Source organism: Dromaius novaehollandiae, chromosome 12, assembly GCF_036370855.1.
Source record: "Dromaius novaehollandiae isolate bDroNov1 chromosome 12, bDroNov1.hap1, whole genome shotgun sequence".
In the NCBI taxonomy this organism is placed as follows: domain Eukaryota; kingdom Metazoa; phylum Chordata; class Aves; order Casuariiformes; family Dromaiidae; genus Dromaius; species Dromaius novaehollandiae.
In genome coordinates, this window is record NC_088109.1 from 5230196 (window position 1) to 5250968 (window position 20773).

Sequence of the window (20773 nt, forward strand, 5' to 3'; positions counted from 1 at the left end):
GACGTCCTGCAGGTGCCCGGCGGGGGAGGCTCAGGGCTTCCCCTTCCTTCTCCTGCAGACCACCAGCCTGGGAGGAGACGGGGCAGTACGAGGAGCTCTACGAGAGGCACAGCCAGTGTGATGCCGGCCAGTGCCTCTATCGGGAGGGCAGGCAGCAGGCGCAGGAAAGCGGGTACGTCACCAAAGCTGCACTCCGGCAGCTGCCGCTGTGGCAGCAGATGCCGTCGTGCCGGGAGCAGGCGCTTAGCGCAAGAGCTCTGCCAGGCGCTGCCTTGCTCCGCTCCCGTTGCCTCGGTTGCCTTCGCGGCACCACTGCCAGCCCCGGCTGCCACAAGCACCAACCCGTTTGCTTCCCCAGGCCGTGGGAGCTGCTCTTATGCTCCTCGTGTGCATCCAGAGGGACGCATCGACACTGCTCGGCGGTGGGAGCAGCGGTGGAGGCCTGGGAATGCGATGGCTGTGCCGGCATAGGCCCCGGTAAGAGGCAAAGCACCCAGGCGCCCCCAGGCTCGGGCCAGGGCCAGGCAAGGGCTCGGGGCCGTGCTGCTGACTTTCCCACCTCCCCTTATAGCCCCCAGCGCACCGCCAGAGCCGTCCGCTCCCAGCACCAGCAGCAAGCCAGGAGCAGAGGCGTCCTCCAGCCCTGCTGCCCCTGCCAGCGCAGAGCCGGACCTGGCCAGCTCCAGCACCAGCAGCAAGCCAGGAGCAGAGGCGTCCTCCAGCTCTGCTGCCCCTGCCAGCTCAAAGCCCGACCTGGCCGGCTCCATCACCAGCACCAGCAGCCAGGATGAATCCGAGGCATCCTCCAGCTCGGCTACACCCGCGACCTCGGAGTCAGACCTGGTCAGCTCCCGAGCCGGCAGCCAGGAGGAATCAGGGTCGTCATCTGGCTCCCCGGCTCCCGAGAGCAGCCCCCAGGCAGGACGGCCAGGGCCAGAGTGAAGGCCAGGACGCTCCCGTCTGTTCCGCCGGCCGCAGCATCCTTACAGGCGGCCCTGAACACCCCGCAGGACGAGCCGTGTGCCAGCCCCAAGCAGTGGCACCCCTACCCTACCCCTTGCAGAATAAAATTGCTACCTAACCTCAACCGTGCTGGGAGATGAGACTTTTCTTCCTTGGCTTCCTCCCCCGCGGCCTCTCTGGGGGGCTGGTTTGGGGGAGGGGACCAGTGGGGCTGTTCTCCCTCCGGCTGTTGGCAAGACCTTCCCCAGAGCTGGCGAGCGGCTTGGCCACGTGCCTCTGGCCTTGCTGGCCTCAGGAGGCCGGGTGGGTTGAGACGGAGCCAAGGGTGGCTGTGGGGAGCTGAGGAGCCAGGGAAATCATGGGCTTCCTTTGCGTGACAAGAACAGTTCAGATCGCTGGTCACCTGTGCAGCACCCTGGCCTTTCGGCCATGCAGCCTGGGCTCTCCTGGCCACAGGTGCTTGGATGGAGCCTCTTGGGCACCTCGGGCACATCAGTCCGCTCTCAGGGTGGCCCACAGCCCCAGAGCCCAGGGCGAACAGGCGTCCCAGACACAGCCCTTCGCGGTGGAGCACAGGAGAATCTATGAGCGTTAAGGATGAATTATTGAAAGGAAAAATAACGACACCAAAAACATTTCTGGAGGCTACAGGGGACTTTTTACCTCTGCCACACACCACAGAAACCCAAGTCTCTATACAGCAGACGCAAAGAAAGGGGAAGGTTTGTACACGAAGTTGGAGATATCTGTTCCAAAACAGGGGGATACCAGAACACGGTGAAATTCAGGCACTGTGTTAATCTTAGCGCTGGTCTTTGGGCAACAGTCTTACAGGCTAAGCAGTCACTGCTTATTTGGCTCGCTGGCTGCCCGGGAAGCGGGACATGAGCACGTCTGCGCAGCTGTGCGACGGGGCAGATCTCCCACCGCCCCGTTTCCACGCGAGGCTCTTCACCTGGGGATACACGTTCCCGTGCGCAATCCTGACTCCCTGGGGAACTAGTTAACTTAAAAAACCAGCAAAGAGACGGTGTGTCAACATGAAAGCTTCCTTTCGCCCAGCAGCTGTCGCGGAGGACAACCCGCGCCGCCTCTGAGCGCGGCCACCGGCACAGCCACCCTGCACCTGGTCATGCCGCGTGCGGCCGCCTCGGCACACAGGTGCTGCTGGCCGGGTGGGCCGGGCCAGGCTGGGCCGAGCCGAGCTGAGCCAGGCCGGGTTGGGCCAAGCCGAGCTGAGCCGAGCCGAGCTGGGCCGGACCGAGCTGAGCTGAGCTGGATCGGGTTGGGCCAAGCCGAGCTGAGCCGAGCCGAGCTGGGCCGGACCGAGCTGAGCTGAGCTGGATCGGGTTGGGCCAAGCCGAGCTGAGCCGAGCCGAGCTGGGCCGGACCGAGCTGAGCTGAGCTGGATCGGGTTGGGCCAAGCCGAGCTGAACCGAACCAAGCTGGCCCGGGCTGGGCCGAGCCGAGGTGGGCTGGGCTGGGCTGGGCTGGGCCGGGCCGGGTTGGGCCGAACTGAGCTGAGCCGAACTGAGCTGAGCTGAGCTGAACGGAGCTGAGCCGAGCCGAACTGAGCTGAGCCGAACTGAGCTGAGCCGAACTGAGCTGAGCCGAGCCGAACTGAGCTGAGCCGAACTGAGCTGAGCTGAGCTGAACTGAGCTGAGCCGAGCCGAACTGAGCCGAGCTGAGCCGAACTGAGCCGAGCTGAGCCGAACTGAGCTGAACTGAGCCGAACTGAGCTGAGCCGAGCCGAACTGAGCTGAGCCGAACTGAGCTGAACCGAGCTGAGCTGAACTGAGCCGAACTGAGCTGAACCGAGCTGAGCTGAACTGAGCCGAACTGAGCTGAGCCGAGCCGAACTGAGCTGAGCCGAGCCGAACTGAGCTGAGCCGAACTGAGCTGAACCGAGCTGAGCTGGGCTGAGCCGAACTGAGCTGAGCCGAGCCGAACTGAGCTGAGCCGAGCTAAGCCGAGCCGAACTGAGCTGAGCTGAGCTGAGCCGAGCCGAACTGAGCTGAGCCGAACTGAGCTGAACCGAGCTGAGCTGAACTGAGCCGAACTGAGCTGAGCCGAGCTGAGCTGAACTGAGCCGAACTGAGCTGGGCTGAGCCGAACTGAGCTGAGCCGAGCTGAGCTGAACTGAGCCGAACTGAGCTGGGCTGAGCCGAACTGAGCTGAGCCGAACTGAGCCGAGCCGAGCCGAACTGAGCCGAGCCGAGCCGAACTGAGCCGAGCTGAGCTAAGCCGAGCCGAACTGAGCCGAGCCGAACTGAGCTGAACTGAGCCGAACTGAGCCGAGCCGAGCCGAACTGAGCCGAGCCGAACTGAGCCGAGCCGAGCCGAACTGAGCCGAGCCGAGCCGAACTGAGCTGAGCCGAACTGAGCTGAGCCGAGCTGAACTGGGCGGAGCCGAACTGAGCTGAGCCGAGCCGAACTGAGCCGAGCCGAACTGAGCTGAACCGAGCTGAGCTGGGCTGAGCCGAACTGAGCTGAGCCGAACTGAGCTGAGCCGAGCCGAACTGAGCTGAGCCGAACTGAGCTGAACTGAGCCGAACTGAGCTGAGCTGAGCCGTGCCGAGCCGAACTGAGCTGAGCCGAACTGAGCTGAACCGAGCTGAGCTGAACTGAGCCGAACTGAGCTGAGCCGAGCCGAACTGAGCCGAGCCGAGCCGAACTGAGCCGAGCCGAGCTAAGCCGAGCCGAACTGAGCTGAGCCGAACTGAGCCGAGCCGAGCCGAACTGAGCCGAGCCGAACTGAGCCGAGCCGAGCCGAACTGAGCTGAGCCGAGCCGAACTGAGCTGAGCTGAACTGAGCTGAACCGAGCTGAGCTGGGCTGAGCCGAGCCGAACTGAGCTGAGCCGAACTGAGCTGAGCCGAGCCGAACTGAGCTGAGCCGAGCTAAGCCGAGCCGAACTGAGCCGAGCCGAGCCGAACTGAGCCGAGCCGAGCCGAACTGAGCCGAGCCGAACTGAGCCGAGCCGAGCCGAACTGAGCTGAGCCGAGCTGAACTGAGCTGAGCCGAACTGAGCTGAACCGAGCTGAGCTGGGCTGAGCCGAACTGAGCTGAGCCGAACTGAGCTGAGCCGAGCCAAACTGAGCTGAGCCGAGCCGAGCCGAGCCGAACTGAGCTGAGCCGAACTGAGCTGAACCGAGCTGAGCTGAACTGAGCTGAGCCGAGCCGAACTGAGCTGAGCCGAGCTAAGCCGAGCCGAACTGAGCTGAGCTGAGCCGAGCCGAGCCGAACTGAGCTGAGCCGAACTGAGCTGAACCGAGCTGAGCTGAACTGAGCCGAACTGAGCTGAGCCGAGCTGAGCTGAACTGAGCCGAACTGAGCTGGGCTGAGCCGAACTGAGCTGAGCCGAGCTGAGCTGAACTGAGCCGAACTGAGCTGGGCTGAGCCGTACTGAGCTGAGCCGAATTGAGCTGAACTGAGCCGAACTGAGCTGAGCCGAGCCTAACTGAGCCGAGCCGAGCCGAACTGAGCCGAGCCGAGCCGAACTGAGCCGAGCTGAGCTAAGCCGAGCTGAACTGAGCCGAGCCGAACTGAGCTGAACTGAGCCGAACTGAGCCGAGCCGAGCCGAACTGAGACGAGCCGAACTGAGCCGAGCCGAGCCGAACTGAGCTGAGCCGAGTCGAACTGAGCTGAGCCGAACTGAGCTGAACCGAGCTGAACTGGGCGGAGCCGAACTGAGCTGAGCCGAGCCGAACTGAGCTGAGCCGAACTGAGCTGAACCGAGCTGAGCTGGGCTGAGCCGAACTGAGCTGAGCCGAACTGAGCTGAGCCGAGCCGAACTGAGCTGAGCTGAGCCGTGCCGAGCCGAACTGAGCTGAGCCGAACTGAGCTGAACCGAGCTGAGCTGAACTGAGCCGAACTGAGCTGAGCCGAGCCGAACTGAGCCGAGCCGAGCCGAACTGAGCCGAGCCGAGCTAAGCCGAGCCGAACTGAGCTGAGCCGAACTGAGCTGAACCGAGCTGAGCTGGGCTGAGCCGAACTGAGCTGAGCCGAGCCGAACTGAGCCGAGCCGAACTGAGCCGAGCTGAGCCGAACTGAGCCGAACTGAGCTGAACTGAGCCGAACTGAGCTGAGCCGAGCCGAACTGAGCTGAGCCGAACTGAGCTGAACTGAGCTGAGCTGGGCTGAGCCGAACTGAGCTGAGCCGAACTGAGCCGAGCCGAACTGAGCCGAGCCGAGCCGAGCCGAGCCGAACTGAGCTGAGCCGAGCTAAGCCGAGCCGAACTGAGCCGAGCCGGGCCGCCGCTGCCCTCCCGCGGCCGCGCGGTGGCGCCGTCCTGCCGGGCCGGGCCGGGCCGGGCCGGGCCGCCCCCGCTGCCGCCGCGGCCTCCCGCGGGACGCGGCCGGGCTCATGGCGGCGCAGCGCGGCGCCCGCCGGCTCGGCGCGCTCGGGCTGCTCTGCCTGCTGCTGCCCGCCGGTGAGCGCGGGGCCCCGGGCGGCCGCTGCGGCGCCTGGCTCGCGGGCGCGGGGAGGCCGGGCCTGGCGGCGGGAGCCGCGGCGGCCCCGGGAGGGTCTCCCCGCCGGGCCCGGGCAGCTCCCGCCGGCGAGGCCGCGTCGCGCCCGGGCTGGGGGCGCCCGAGCGGCGGCGGGGGCTGAGCGCGGCGCGGCCCGGCCGGGGCTCGCCGGGGGGAAAGGCCGGCGGGAAGCGCCGCGCCGCGGGGCCCCCGAGTCGGCTGCCGAGCAGCGGCGCCGGGGAGCGGTGCCGCGGGCTGCGCAGCCCGGGCCGGGCCGGGCCGGGCCCGAGGAGGAAAGGCAGAGGCGCCCGCAGGCTTTGCCGAGCGAGGTCTCCCCGGAGGAGAAGCGTTCCTGGCGCCGAGTGCACCGGTGGCTTCACCTTCTCCGGTGTAGCAAATTCTGCGCCCACGCGTGCGAGAAGGATGAATGGGATCCCGTGTGGATGTGCGAGAGGCCGTTTAGCTTGATGGTATTTAATTTTAGGACCTAAAGGATTACACTTGCTCTGAGGGTTGAGCTAAACGACGCCTGAGACGATCAGTCTTCTGTGTAAGGCTTTGCCCGGCGAACACCAGAAGAAGAGCTCTCTAAGCTAAATCGCAGCGATGGCGCTAGAGCAATAAATACACGCAAGCCGTCCTTGAACAAGCGTAGGTTGGAAATTAGAGGACGTTTTCTTCTTGGAGCAGTGGAGTTTCAAGGGGAATAGCTTAGCAGCTCTGCTCCTGAGGTGGAGCCTGACGAGCTTGTCGGAGGGTTTTGGAGGCGCCGATTATCGGCAGGACAGGGTGGGCCGCTCAGTGACGGCTCTGCCAAAGCAGGAGGCCACTTCTGCCTTCCTCCACCTTAGCACTTGCTCCGTGCTGGGCTGCGGTGGCTGTTGGGCCCCTTCGGAGCTGATTCAAATCATTAGCCTGGCGGAAAAACAACTAGCAAAAACCAAAGGCACGCAAGGCGCCGGAGAGGCTGCGATGGGTAAGTGAATTGAATCGGCTCAGGAGGGCTCCTGTGAGGAGCAGAGTTGGAGGAGGAAGAGAGGGACAGAGCAGAGGAGCCGAATCCCTCTCCTTTGGCAGTGCTCAGCCGTTAGATCGGCTCGGCTGGTCCGAGGCTACGCTCTGAGAAGCGCTCTACACCTTTTGTTTCCACCGTTCTTTTACTGCGCTGCAGTAGCCCCGTTGTGAGAGGGAGGGAGTAATTTTGTTGGTCGCCTTGTTTTGTTTGTGCGCGAGTTCGCAGCGTATTTTAGAATTAGCTTGGCTACCTGTTACTGCCGTACTGGTGATGCAGGAAGGAGATTGTTGTCGGATGACGTTACGCGTCTGCCGAGAAAAAGTTGTGTGAGCCAGGCATGAGAGTGCGTAAACATATCTGCAGAAGTACTGTGGTGTTGCTGGAGAAGTTCCTGTTTGCTTGTATTTGATGAACCTTCACCTTTAGCTCCTTACAGCAGTGATTTTTTTTTTTTCTGGTGTTGGCTGGAACGTTCAGATATATCTGGGCGCTGAAGGGTCAAGACTGTAGTCAAAGGCAAACTCAGTTTCTGCACTCGAGGACGTATCCCTGACTTTTCTTCCGAAGGAATAGGATTTGTCACCTTCTTGTCTGGATTCTCTGAACAACTACGCCTGAAGGAGCTGGAGGTTCCTGGTGGAGAGTGGTTTAGGAGCAAAACACCGGGTCTGTGCACACAACGTAGGCGTGAAGGGGCAGGTTAGAGGGTGGGAAGTTTTCCTGCCCAGGTTCTGTTAAAGTCCTGGCTTAGTTACTCCCCTCGCAAGTATATTCCAAGTGTTTGAACCTCAGGTGTCTCCCAGAGAGCGATAAACCCCAAGCCATCAAACTGAATGGACCATGTGAGAGTGGCACAGGCTCAACTGTCTTGCTTATTTCCGTATTCTCCTTTTTTATGTTCTGCCAGTGATAGTTGTCTCAAGTAAAGTTTTTTTTGCTTTCTTGCTGACTCCTCCCTGCTGCCGCGGGCAGGCTGGCCCTATTTTAACTCCATACTGGCCTGTCCCACTTCTGCTGGGTACCCAGAGCATTGCAGTTGCGATGCTGCTAGGGAAATCCTAAAGCTTAAGCTTTGAGAAGCATTTCCATGTGACTGTTGGAGGTTTTTGATTCAGATGTGTCATTCTTACCTTGCAGTCGTTCAGGCTCGAAAGGGCAAAGATAGGGAGGGAGAAACCAGCCTGCACATTAATGAGTACCTCAGCCCAGTGCGATGGTTTTCAGCGCTGCTGGAAAGCGTGGGATATCCTGCCATGAGTCTGTCCCCGTATGCAGACACTTCTGCTTCCTCACCGCTGCAGCTGCGCCGGCTGAGGCTGGCAGTGGGAGCACGCCGCTTGACCAGTGCTGCTCCTAGGGATCTCTGTCTGTGACGTCCCGTTGCATGTCGTGAAGACGTGCCCTGAATCGAGCCAGATTAGGAATGTCTGTGAAGTAAAGAAAACAACAGGCAGAAGCAGCCAATTCATAGGGAAATCTGCATCTGTAGGGAATGTGGCTGTGATGCATCTTTTGCATCCAGTCAGATATCTAGGAAAATTTGATGTTTCTTCCGGCTGATCTTTTCAAAGACCTGGCTGGTCACGTTGGTGTTTGAGTCTTTAGAGTGACTGGCTGGCCACTAGCAGATGCAGTGATGGGAACACCACCAGACAGAGCATCTCGTAAGTGTATTTGCATGCAGTTTAATCCCTTATGTATGTGTGAACACTTGCGAAGAGCTACTCGATGAAGACAAGATACCATGAGTTCCTGTGTCAGGAGTACGTATTTGCCTTTGCTATACTCTGAAGGAACTAATTGATTTGGAAGACCTAAGGGAAATACCTGAAACCTATTTAGATATGAACCTAGGTGAGCTGATCAGTATGTGTGCGATACTTGGTATGATGAGTATTTCTTTAGGTACGAACTCTTGGATTTTAACTTTTTTCAGTTTTGGGTGAGGACTGTGAGGCATATGCTGATCATCATGGCAAGGCGCAACCTGCAGAATCCTGTCCCAACTTCTGCTGTGGAGATTGCATGCGTCGATACTGTTGCTCTAATGTGCTACTGAAATTTGATGAAGGACAACAATTTAAATGTAATCTGCTTGATGGAAGGTAGGAGGCAAACCGAATATATACAGCAGGCATTTCTTTGAATCGCCAGATAACAAAGATGTATAGTTTAATGGTTAAAACACACAGTGGTACTTTTCAGCTCTATTTCTGGCTCCGTCAGGGATCTACGTTAATGCATGTAACCTACCTGCAGAAGGGGAATAATGCGATGGACAAATTGGCGTATGAACTGATATGTATTTAAGTAAGTCTTAAATTCCATTTTTGAGATTAATTCTCTCATTACAGGACCTCTGGCTCAGGCAATGTGAATTACCTGCAGTTCCGTGCAGACTTTGATGATTACATAGACTCTGGCCCCAGGTAAGTCATGGCTAATCTTAGCTTTTCAAATGTTAGTTATTTGAAGGCTCTTTATTACATAATCAATACATGCCAGTATAAAATGAAAATAGAAGTACTCACTTGTGTGTTAAGAATGCTGAGCACTCAAGCATTTCAGAGTATTTGAAGAAGTAAAGACATAGGAAGAGGTTAGATGATGCTGTTTAGACCATAATGATCATCATATGTAATATTCCATATTCTCATTATTGAATGGGAGTTTGTCCTCTAAAGCCTTAGCACACTTACTCTCTGCTTTTAAATACTGGCAGATGAAGTCTATAGCGGCTATATTAAAGAAGCTGCTTTTGTATGAAGAATCTCCTTTTTTTAGCATTTTTTGCACTTAGAGCAAGAAATATTGATAAAATCTGTTTCAGTCTGTGAAAATAAAAATATTTTCAGTGCCTGCATTATGTTAATGGTTGTTCACAGAAAACCAGAGTTCTTGCTCTAAGCCATTCCTATTTTTAGTTGTGACCTGGAAAAATATAAAGAAACCACGCCAGTTACTATGAATATGAGCTATGAATGTTTGCTATACCTGCGTATGTTTGAATAATTACAAACCTTTAGGCTCTGCCTTGGGGTTTTTTGCTCAGAGCGCCTCTTCATACCTGAGCCATGCTTCATTTTTTGAATTCATGAGGTCTTAGCAGATTAAAAGTAAATAAAGGCAAAGGTCCACATGAAGTGCCAGCAAAGTCTCTATTTTTAAAAACAAGCTACAGATCTTACAGAGGCCTTTTTTGAGAAACGCCTGTACTTCAATCTCTTTGCTCTAGACATGTCTTCCAGAGGTTGGAATGCTCTTGAATCTTGACTCAAGACCGAGCAAGCACAACCGCAAAACCTGTAGCCAACAGTATGCTTGATGCAAAGCCTAACTAAATCCCCCAACTGAAGTGGGTTCTGGATCATGCTGTATGCTGCTCACATACTCTGGGACCTAGTCTGGCCTGTGTCAGAAATAATAGGATTTTTTCTCTCAGCTTGAGTGATAGTAAATCTGGAGTTGTCAACATCCTACATCAACTAGATCTGGTTTTCTCCCTTTAGAGCTATCATGACAATAATTTCCACAAAGAACAATTGTGAAAGGCCAATCTGAAAATTGTGTTCCATAGTGGAAGTGTGAACTCATCTTCACTTATATTGTACTTTTCCTCTGTGATTAAACACCATCACTGCCCTCTAAGATCCCTCCCTCTTTAAAAAAATAAAAAAAGAAATCCTGTACTCAACCACACTGGAGTAAAAGCATCTTAAACACAGAACTCACTAATGTTGTAGATGTCGCAGAGCAGTAAGGGCAGCTGCCCCCTAAGGGACAGAGGGCCAGGAGCCCTCCAACGTCAGGCTGGGAAGTCCGTGCACCGGTCAGGGTCCTGATAACAGGATCCATGCCAGACACAGCTGGAGACAGGCACACCTACAGCTTAGCTGAGGAAGGGACTGCAGGCCCAGGCCTGAGCTTAAATGGAGCTCCTGGGCCCTGGGCAGAGGGTGTGGGGGGAGACCCCAGGTAAGGCTGGTAAGGGCCATTAAGGCCTGTCAGTGCTCTCAGGGTCCTGACAGTAGCTGGTTGTTTTGAACACAGGAACAGTCACTGCTAACAGCTCACTCAGTGCTGTAGTCAAGTAAGATTTTAGCCATAATCTAGTATTAATTTTATGGTGCCTTAGTGTTGAGAATGTCTGCCAGTTTTGTTGGTATGTCTGTTCTTGTAGTCCTCAGAGATAAGTATGTCTTCCAGAGTGTTTTTGTTTCTGAGAACAAACTTAGGCTGATGTTATGTGAACTCTAATATATATATAAAAGAGTCAGATAGTTGCTGAGAGCTACTGTGTTTGCTTTTTATTTAGTGCTGCTTGTACGTAGTTGACTACCAGAGAAAGTGGCACATCAGGTTAAATATACCTAAAGCAAAAACAGGGGAACAACTCTTCTGTAACAGAGTATTGCTATTAAAATATTTCAGTTTCATGTTTGATCTGTTCATATAAATTTAAATGTTTATCATCAGTGAATGACTAGTATGCTTTTCTTTGGTAGTTTGTGAACTATAAACAATAGAAAGTATAGGCAATCCTTAATAAAATGCAGTATTTCTACTACTCATCTCAGTAGAGCTATACTACAGATGACAATACTCTTTTCTTCTGTATGGTTATGTTTCTAATCTAGCAATCCAATTGATTTCCCTTGGGACATGAATAATTTGAAAGTGGTTAAGAAACTGGCAGGTTGTATTTCATCAATCAAAAATACCTGTTCATTACTGCGTCTTCCTGTTTTCTTTCTCACATGCAGATGATTGTAAATTGAACAGTGCATTTTTGTTTATTTGCCTGTGTATTCAATATAAGCAGCCTGACAATATTTATAATCATAGCTGTGGAATGACAATGTCAGTCATTGACAGTGAAGCACGATATCATTCATGTTTTTTTTAATCCTTAAGATGATCAACTGCTTGAAAAAAGACAAACAGTTTTAAAGAACATTAAGACAAGTAATGATTTAATTGAGTGAATTTAAACGCAGAGTAAATTTGGCCCAATGGTCTTCTACAGGTTTCACATCAGTCCTTCCTGTGGTCAATTCTGCACAGAATTATTAGAATGGCAATGGTATTGTATATCTTTACTGGTTTCTGTCACCCCGTGTTGCTGTTTTGTCCTTCATCTTGCCATGAGTTGCCAGATGTGAAAATGAAATGTATAACTAATGATCCTTCTACCACCTTGGAGCTGACATTCATAAAGTAAGAGAGAGTAATAAAAAGAAATGAACACAGCACACGTTTAATGGTTCAAGAACGCGTTTGACTCACAAAGGGAGTGAATCTGCCCAAAGATAGGTCGTAATGATATTGCATTGCCTACTGTGAAACTATTACAACATTAATATGAAAATGAAAACAGGTATTTACTCTGAATGCTTGTCTTTTGCTTACTAGTGATTTTTAGATTAAGGGATAATAGGATAATTCTGGTAAGAATATGAACAGAATCCCCAAAACATATAACGTAGAGGCAGATCCTCAGCTAGTCTAAATCAGGCTAACGCTGTTGGACTCAGTAAAGTAGGTTTGAAGTACGCAAGTCACCATAGCCTGTAGCTGTTTGAGTCAGTCCAGAGACTTAATTACTATCAGTATAGAAGGAACGTATTTGGTCAGTATGCAGTGGTTTCTGCAAGTCAAGCGTCCAACTGATCTGTATCTGCAGAATCTTTAACCTGTTCAAAAACTGTTTCTGACTTTACAGGAAAGTATCTTCTGTTGCCTTATCCCTCTGACTGTGTGATGTCTGAAAAGGAAGAGAAGATTTTTATGAATTCTAAAACTTGGAGTTAATTAACAACCAGTTAAGTTTATCACTGGTACAAGATTTTAATTCATTATCATTCCTGCTTTTTTAATAATAATTTTAAAAATTGTATTTCCTTACTAATTGTCTATGAAGTTTAAGAAGCATGTGCCTGCTGCTTTGCTGTGGCACTGTTGCTCTGGAGCAGCCCAGGGTACACAGCCCAGGTCTCTGTTTACTGCTGACAGTAAATACAGGAATTTTCATGACACTAATAGCTAGAATCAGTTCCATCTGAATCAAAGCAGCAGCCTATTTCTGACCATTCCTGTCTGGCTTTGTTCCACGGTTCAGTCATTTTAAGGCAGGAGCTGACTGTGTGCTAACTGACCCCAGCAGAAACCAGTCCTGTTTGGACCCAAATAGAAACAAATGAGAGTGACTGGAGAAAGGCAGAGGATGAACAGGCAAAGACAGGGTTGGAAAAGTTGATCAGCATTGAGGAATTGCAGAGAGCTCATTTTAACAAGGCTTTCCACTTTCTAGCCTCTCTTCCTGGAGAGATTTATTACTAAAGGATGGACAATATGTGTTCTCTTGCATGCACATTGGCTCTGGGGACATCAAGCCAACGCTGTAGTGATGTGACAATACCCCAAAAACTAATTAATGTGTTCCAGCCCCTCTGCCCTGAACCACAAGGTGTTTGGAGGTTCTGTCAAAGGACTGGCTCTTGTTCAATCCATTTCCCATGCTGGCTGGAGAATGGGATGTCTGTTGGGTGGTAGACAGCTTGGATAAGCTATAGCACAAGCTAATGGGAACTTTCTTTAATGGGAACTTCAGCTTTCTGAGGTGGCAATATTTCAACTTCATTGAAGCTATATGATTTTATTAGCTGCAGGAGGGCGAGAAATTGGAGGAGGAAAACAAAACCTAAGCTCTTGTTTTGTTTCCACCTGAGAGGATGGCTTTTAATGCAGAAATTTTCCTGCCATGTGCTTGGCAGCATTTTCAGCCTGCTTTTCCCAGTATAAATCATGAGGCAATGCAGTATAGTATTTATACAATGTGCCAAAAACAACGAAAAAAGTTGTTTCAGTGGAAAACTTTTCCAAACAAGATCCCTGAGCATTGACCCATAGACCCTATGTAGAAGTAGGCTTAAGCTTTTAGATAATGCATCAGGCCAGACATTCCATAACCACAGGGCGAGTATATAGAATAAGAAGTAACAAGATAACAAGATACTGGAGACAGTAGGACAAGTTTAGTGAGAATCATTGAGGAGGGATGTAGGGCTAGAAGTATTGGCGGGAAGTGCTGACAGAAAGATGGAAAGGTTTTTGTGAGAAGTGCTGAGACGGGCTTTGGTAGGAAGCACTGAGGGGGAAGACAGCAACAGGTATTGGTAGAAAATGCTAAGAGAAGAACTGAGGACAGCTGTAGGAGAAATTGCTGGGGGGAGACAGGGGGACAGAGATTTTGGTGAGAAGTGCTGAGGGTAGAAATTGAGAGAGGGTTTTGTGGAAACATCGAGGGTCTCCCGCAATGGCAGTGAGAGGTTATGGTGAGAAGAGCTGAGGGGACACGGTGGGCAGGTTTTGGCGGCAAATGCTTAGGTAAGAAAAGGGGAAGATTTTGTCAGGAAGCACCGAGGTGAGAGCAGGGGAAGATTTTGGCAGGCACTGCCTAGGTGAGAGACAAGGGAAGAGTTTTCTTCAGGAGCACAGAGTGAGAGGGTGAAAGGTTTTGGCTGGAAGTGCTGAGGGTGAGAAAGAGGAAAACATTTTGTCCGGAAGCACTGAGGTGGTGGGGGAAGGTTTTGCAGAGAACTGCTGAGGTGAGGAGGGAAAGATTTATCAAGAAGTGCTGAGGTTTGAGTGGATAAAGTTTTTTTGAGATGCCCTGAGGTGAGAAAGGGGGCAAAAGGTTTTGGCGGGAAGTCCTGAAGTGAGAGGGAGGAGGAAGTATTGTCAGGAAGTGCTGAGGTGAGAGGGGGGGAAGGTTTTGGTAGAAAGCACTATGGTGAGAGGGGGGAAAGGTTTTATCAGGAAATGCTAAGGTGAGAAAGGGGGAAAGGTATTGTCTGGAAATGTTGAGGTGAGAGAAAGGGAGGAAGGTTTTTTGGGGAAATGTTGAGGTGAGAGAAAGGGAGGAAGGTTTTTTGGGGAAATGTTGAGGTGGGAGAAAGAGGGAAAGGTTTTGTCCAGAAACGTTGAGGTGGGAGAAAAGGAGGACGGTTTTGTCTGGAAATGTTGAGGTGGGAGAAAAGGAGGACGGTTTTTAGTGGAAGTGCCAAGGTGTGAGGGGAAAGGTTTTGTGGAGAAGCGCTGAGGTGAGGACACAGGGAGAAAGTTTTTCTCAGGAAAAGCTGGTGAGAGAAAGTGGGGAAGTGTTGTTAGGGAGCACTGAGGCACGATAGAAAAGTTTTGTCAGGAAGCGCAGAGGTGAGAGAGGGAGAAGCTTTTGGAGATGTTATGGAAGTTAGGCCTGTCGGCCTCCATAACAGGGCTCGACCCTAGGTTCCCGCAGAAAAGTTCAGAGTCAAATCAAAACAAATCAGATAATTTTAATCATGCGCGTGCCGTAATTACAGCTCGAGCTGGGTGCCTCCAAAGAGGGACCCTAACATAAACAAATTCTGGGTAATTATAGTCTTTTCGACTTACATTTCCCACCCCTCACGCGATAGTTAGACCAATAATAATTTTTTGGTCTGGGGTCTCCTGCTCCTCATTGGGTCTCATCGTCATTCTGAGGCAAGCTGTTTTTCTCCTTATTCTTGTTTTTTGCAGTCTCTGATGACGGTCGTACCTCTGTTTTTGTTGGGTCTGGCGGTTGTCTCCCAAGGTCTTATTTTTCCCCATTGTTTTGGCATCTTCCCTCTCGGAGTCGGTGACACAGGTGCGCAGACTGCGTGTGTCTCCCTTATTTTCCCAGCCTGAACGAGCTCTGAGGCACTATTTTTTATTAAACTAAGTAAAGATTCGTTACTTTTCCCACGCTCGGCCTAAGGCTTCAGCAAATCTAGCCACTCATGCTAAGCAAGTTTTATATAAGTTGTGCTAAGCAGCCATTTCTAGACAGTTTCAATTCACTATTCTTTAACAGGAGAGAAGTACTGAGATGAGGCTTTGGTGAAAAGCACTGGTGGGTGACACAGTGATAAGTATTAAGCAAGAAATGCAGAGGTGAGAGATGATGTCAGAAACTGACTGGGAATTGTTGAGGAGAGACATTGGTACCGCTACAACAGGAATTGCTGGAGGGACACACGGGGAAAGAGGTTGTAGTGCTGATAGGAGAGCTGGGGAGAGGTTTTGGTAAGAAGGACAGAGGGGAGAGCTGGGGAGAGGTTCTGGTGGGAAGTGAAAATCTCCTCAATCACTAATTCCCCTTTCCCATGGTAATGAACACAGTGTTCTGACTTACCTGTACAATTCAGACGTTTAGGAAGTCTTTGAAAAAAATTGTGACCTCAGCATCTCCTGTTTGATCTAGCTAAAGAATTACAAAAAGACTAAGATTTAAAAAATATTTCTTTTTAGATTTGTGGACTACACCAAATAGTAAATGATTTCTTGTGAATGGCATCACTCTAGGAAGCTGTCCATGAGTACTCCAGTTACAAGTAACATGCTGTGATAAAGTGAAAAAATTCTTACTTCTGAAAAAAAACTACAGACAACATTGTGAAAGATGGAAAACATAAGAAAAAAAGACACTGTGAAGAAAACAATGAGCACGAACAACAACAAAGCTGCAAGTCACCCAAGAGGGAGGAAAAGGCAAGGGACCCTGGATGCTGGCACCTCTCTGCAGGTAGGGCCCACGATGCAGATAAGTATTCCCTGCGGCTCCTGAGCACCGATATTGCCTAGAGCAGCATGGCCTCCCTGGAACAAGAGCCATGGTCTGTGCTCACTTGGCCTTTTGCCATGCTGTACCTTTCTGTGTCCCCTGCAAGTGACAGCCCTGTAAGGGTGGAAGTCACCATGCTCCATCTTCTTGGGGAGAGGGAGCTCTTTAGAGGCCTGAGGCATGGGACCGTCCAGTAAGTGTGGCCCTGGTGCCTGCACCATTATCACGGTGCCACGCAGTGGCAGCCTGTGTAGTGCGGCTCCCCTGGCACCAGGGTGGAAGCGCCATGCTAACTGTTTCTGGGCCCCTGGGGCCTTAAAGGGAGTCCCCACTGCATTTAGGGTCAAGGTCACGGCCATGGGGCTTCATGACCAAGCGGACGTTATTTCTGCAGGGCTCTCCTTTAGTTCAGGTGCACAGCCTGAGGCTTTGCCATCTTGGTGCATGCTGTGTCCTGTTCAGACTCCAGTTACCACATATCGCTGACGGGGGCTGCTGCTCGCCAGGTCCAACTCTGAGCTCACAGGTGTAGCTGAGCTGGAGGATGCCTCGGATTCATCCTGGCTGCTGGTGCTGGTGCTGGAGCTGGCCAGGTCCGCCTCTGAGCTGGCAGGGGCAGCGGAGCTGGAGGACGCCTCTGCTCCTGGCTTGCTGCTGGTGCTGGGAGCGGACGGCTCTGGCAGTGCGCTAGAGGCTGTACGGGGAGTTGTGAAAGTCAGCAGCACGGCCCCAAGCCCTTGCCTGGCCCTGGCCCGAGCCTGGGGGCGCCTGGGTGCTTTGCCTCTTACCGGGGCCTATGCCGGCACAGCCATCACATTCCCAGGCCTCCACCGCTGCTCCTACCGCCGAGCAGCATCGATGCGTCCCTCTGGATGCACACGAGGAGCACAAGAGCAGCTCCCACGGCCTGGGGAAGCAAACGGGTTGGTGCTTGTGGCAGCCGGGGCTGGCAGTGGTGCCGCGAAGGCAACCGAGGCAACGGGAGCGGAGCAAGGCAGCGCCCGGCAGAGCGCTCGCGCTCCCCTCGCCGGGGTCAGGCGCCTTCCTCTTCATCCTGACGCCGGGGTGTCCATGGAGCGCTCTGGAGAGCCCTGGCCACAGACGGGACGCGGTTCCTCTTCCAGACGCTGCTCTGATGACCCTGCGGGAGAAGCGGGTCCCGGCTGAGTTTGGGGCGCGGGAGCCGGAGGCTCCCTGCCTCGACCGCCCTGGTGAGGCGGCGGCCGTGTCACAGCAGCAGCCGCTGATGCGGGGCAGCTCGCGGGCCAAATACGGGCACGAAAGCCCTGGGCTGCCCACTGTGACATGGCCACCGCCTCACAGGGCCGTGTCACCGCGTGCTGCTGTGACACGGCCGCCCCGGGCAGCGTATAAAGAGCCGCGCGGCGCTGGCAGGCCCAGGTTCGGAGGCATCACCTCCGAACGAGCTGGGGAGGTGGGGGGAGCGGGGGGGAGGGCAGGGGAGGACGAGAGGGGAGGGGAGGCGCGGGCTGGCGGGGCTCCCGGGGGGCAGCGGGTTCCCCTGCCTCGCGGCTCCGGGCTCCGGCAGGTAGCCCAGGGCTGTGCCGCCCCCCGGTCTCACCCGGGACCCGCTTCTCCCGCAGAGCTGTCAGAGCAGTGTCTGGAGGAGAAACCCCGTCACGTCTGTGGCCAGGGCTCTCCAGAGCGCTTCACTGACCGCCCCGCATCCAGGATGAAGAGGAAGGCGCCTGACTCCAGCGAGAAGGGTGAGGGCGTCGTGCCCGTCGCCATGGCTCCCTGTGTCCCGCTGCCTGGCGCGGTCACCCGGAAAGGCCGGGACCGAGCCAGGGCCTCGGGGGAATCTTGCGGAGATGCTTCCCCGGCCTGGCGGGGTGCTCACCGGTGGGCGCGTCTGCTCTCGCCCCTCCAGCGTGCATGCTGTGCCGCCGGGCAGATGTCAGCGCTGAGGTCTGCGGGCCGACGCACAGGGAGCAGGGGCTGTGCGTCCACGAGTTCTGCCTGGTGAGCTGCCCCAGGGGCTCCCCCTGCTCTCCCCAGCAACGGTCCCTCCGAGCTCCCTGCCGAGCTCCGGGACCTTCCTGCTTTGCAGTATCTCGCCAGCGGGCTGGAGCAGCGCAGGACCGAGCGGGAAGGGATCTGCGGATTCCTTCCTGCAGACATCAAAAAAACAATAAAGAAGGCAGCCCGGAAGGTGAGGACCCGGTAGGGACGGGCAGCTTTGTGCCCAGACCCCTGGGCCTTTCCCGGGGTGTGGGGCTGGCCGTGGAGGCCCAGCGCACGTCACCCACGGGGGCTGCTGTGCTCTTTGCAGAGCTGCTTTGCTTGCGGCGAGCATGGCGCTGCGATCGACTGCCAGGGGAAGGATTGCAGCCGCAGCTTCCACCTCCCCTGCGCCTCCAGCAACGGCTGCGTCACGCAGTTTTTCAAGGCCTACAGGTGAGGGGTGCCGGCCCTCGCGCCGGAGCCTCCCTGCCTCGACGCCCATGGTGCCGGCGCTGGCCAAGCAGCCGGGGAAGTTGCCTGTCCGCCCCGCAGCGACGCCTGCGAGCGGGAGCCGGAGCCAGGCCGCGGAGGGCTCCCTTGTGCCCCCGTTGCCCTCCTCTCCGCACCGTGGGAGGCCTCAGCGCTTCCTGACCTTGCCCCTCTCCTCCATGTTCTGCCCAGGTCCTTCTGCTCGGAGCACCGCCCGGAGCAGGCGGTGCCGGTACGCCCAGACGAAGAAACCACCTGCATCATTTGCATGGAGCGGGTGGACGAGAAGCTATCGTTCGGCACTATGGTGTGCCCAGCGTGCCGAGGGGCCTGGTTTCACCGGGGCTGCATCCAGGTAGGAGGGCTTCCCTCTCCCGTGGGCACAGCCGGGGCCCAGCAGCAGCAGCGCCCCGCTAACGCCGCTTGTGTCTCTCCCGCAGGGGCAGGCTAGCCGCGCTGGCCGGGAGTGCTTCCGGTGCCCCCAGTGCAAGAATAAGAGAAAATTCCTGCCGGAAATGTTAAAAATGGGGATCTACGTCCTATTCAGGTTGGTTTTCTGCCACCCTCGTGCCGGGCTCCCGAGACAGACGGCACAAGGGCTGTGCCAGGCCAAGGGCTCCCGCGGCAGTCCTGGCCTGCAGGGCTCCTGCTCGTCTGGGCTCCCGCTTCCCCGCGGAGTTGGAAGTGGGGCGGGAGGCCAGGAGAGCAGGGACGTCCTGCAGGTGCCCGGCGGGGGAGGCTCAGGGCTTCCCCTTCCTTCTCCTGCAGACCACCAGCCTGGGAGGAGACGGGGCAGTACGAGGAGCTCTACGAGAGGCACAGCCAGTGTGATGCCGGCCAGTGCCTCTATCGGGAGGGCAGGCAGCAGGCGCAGGAAAGCGGGTACGTCACCAAAGCTGCACTCCGGCAGCTGCCGCTTGTGGCAGCAGATGCCGTCGTGCCGGGAGCAGGCGCTTAGCGCAAGAGCTCTGCCAGGCGCTGCCTTGCTCCGCTCCCGTTGCCTCGGTTGCCTTCGCGGCACCACTGCCAGCCCCGGCTGCCACAAGCACCAACCCGTTTGCTTCCCCAGGCCGTGGGAGCTGCTCTTATGCTCCTCGTGTGCATCCAGAGGGACGCATCGACACTGCTCGGCGGTGGGAGCAGCGGTGGAGGCCTGGGAATGCGATGGCTGTGCCGGCATAGGCCCCGGTAAGAGGCAAAGCACCCAGGCGCCCCCAGGCTCGGGCCAGGGCCAGGCAAGGGCTCGGGGCCGTGCTGCTGACTTTCCCACCTCCCCTTATAGCCCCCAGCGCACCGCCAGAGCCATCCGCTCCCAGCACCAGCAGCAAGCCAGGAGCAGAGACGTCCTCCAGCCCTGCTGCCCCTGCCAGCGCAGAGCCGGACCTGGCCAGCTCCAGCACCAGCAGCAAGCCAGGAGCAGAGGCGTCCTCCAGCTCTGCTGCCCCTGCCAGCTCAAAGCCCGACCTGGCCGGCTCCATCACCAGCACCAGCAGCCAGGATGAATCCGAGGCATCCTCCAGCTCGGCTACACCCGCGACCTCGGAGTCAGACCTGGTCAGCTCCCGAGCCGGCAGCCAGGAGGAATCAGGGTCGTCATCTGGCTCCCCGGCTCCCGAGAGCAGCCCCCAGGCAGGACGGCCAGGGCCAGAGTGAAGGCCAGGACGCTCCCGTCTGTTCCGCCGGCCGCAGCATCCTTACAGGCGGCCCTGAACACCCCGCAGGACGAGCCGTGTGCCAGCCCCAAGCAGTGGCACCCCTACCCTACCCCTTGCAGAATAAAATTGCTACCTAACCTCAACCGTGCTGGGAGATGAGACTTTTCTTCCTTGGCTTCCTCCCCCGCGGCCTCTCTGGGGGGCTGGTTTGGGGGAGGGGACCAGTGGGGCTGTTCTCCCTCCGGCTGTTGGCAAGACCTTCCCCAGAGCTGGCGAGCGGCTTGGCCACGTGCCTCTGGCCTTGCTGGCCTCAGGAGGCCGGGTGGGTTGAGACGGAGCCAAGGGTGGCTGTGGGGAGCTGAGGAGCCAGGGAAATCATGGGCTTCCTTTGCGTGACAAGAACAGTTCAGATCGCTGGTCACCTGTGCAGCACCCTGGCCTTTCGGCCATGCAGCCTGGGCTCTCCTGGCCACAGGTGCTTGGATGGAGCCTCTTGGGCACCTCGGGCACATCAGTCCGCTCTCAGGGTGGCCCACAGCCCCAGAGCCCAGGGCGAACAGGCGTCCCAGACACAGCCCTTCGCGGTG

The 20773-nt window shown here is 55.3% G+C and overlaps 2 protein-coding genes across 8 annotated transcripts; both read left to right on the top strand.

The window, feature by feature from the left end:
• Nucleotides 1-5249: 5249 nt before the first annotated feature.
• On the top strand, nucleotides 5250-15914 carry LOC135329662 (protein shisa-4-like). 7 transcript variants are annotated; one of them, XM_064518770.1, is made up of 6 exons: nucleotides 5252-5397; nucleotides 8386-8554; nucleotides 8804-8878; nucleotides 12172-12286; nucleotides 15012-15120; nucleotides 15765-15914. In XM_064518770.1, the coding sequence occupies exons 1-4, from the start codon at nucleotides 5331-5333 to the stop codon at nucleotides 12200-12202; spliced, it is 342 nt and encodes a 113-aa protein (XP_064374840.1). In that variant the 5' UTR covers nucleotides 5252-5330; the 3' UTR covers nucleotides 12203-12286; nucleotides 15012-15120; nucleotides 15765-15914. The 7 variants fall into 7 exon arrangements, with proteins under 7 accessions (XP_064374844.1, XP_064374840.1, XP_064374841.1 ...); XM_064518771.1 differs by having other exon boundaries at nucleotides 12172-12270; XM_064518767.1 differs by lacking the exon at nucleotides 15012-15120.
• Nucleotides 15914-20329, top strand: LOC135329661 (PHD finger protein 7-like). Its single transcript, XM_064518766.1, has 10 exons — nucleotides 15914-16038; nucleotides 17682-17804; nucleotides 17969-18060; nucleotides 18149-18250; nucleotides 18371-18495; nucleotides 18724-18886; nucleotides 18972-19078; nucleotides 19300-19413; nucleotides 19601-19719; nucleotides 19814-20329. Exons 2-10 carry the CDS (start codon nucleotides 17771-17773, stop codon nucleotides 20182-20184), a joined length of 1227 nt encoding a protein of 408 aa, XP_064374836.1. The 5' UTR covers nucleotides 15914-16038; nucleotides 17682-17770; the 3' UTR covers nucleotides 20185-20329.
• The last annotated feature ends 444 nt before the right edge of the window (nucleotides 20330-20773 follow it).

Bases quoted from the DNA above. Each gene is read 5' to 3' on its own strand.
- LOC135329662 (XM_064518770.1), top strand. From the start codon at position 5,331: ATGGCGGCGCAGCGCGGCGCCCGCCGGCTCGGCGCGCTCGGGCTGCTC. The intron at 5,398-8,385 runs GTGAGCGCGGGG...AACTTTTTTCAG, and splicing joins CTGCCTGCTGCTGCCCGCCG to TTTTGGGTGAGGACTGTGAG. The intron at 8,879-12,171 runs GTAAGTCATGGC...CTGACTTTACAG, and splicing joins TACATAGACTCTGGCCCCAG to GAAAGTATCTTCTGTTGCCT.
- LOC135329661 (XM_064518766.1), top strand. From the start codon at position 17,771: ATGAAGAGGAAGGCGCCTGACTCCAGCGAGAAGG. The intron at 18,887-18,971 runs GTAGGAGGGCTT...TCTCTCCCGCAG, and splicing joins TTCACCGGGGCTGCATCCAG to GGGCAGGCTAGCCGCGCTGG. The intron at 19,720-19,813 runs GTAAGAGGCAAA...CTCCCCTTATAG, and splicing joins CTGTGCCGGCATAGGCCCCG to CCCCCAGCGCACCGCCAGAG.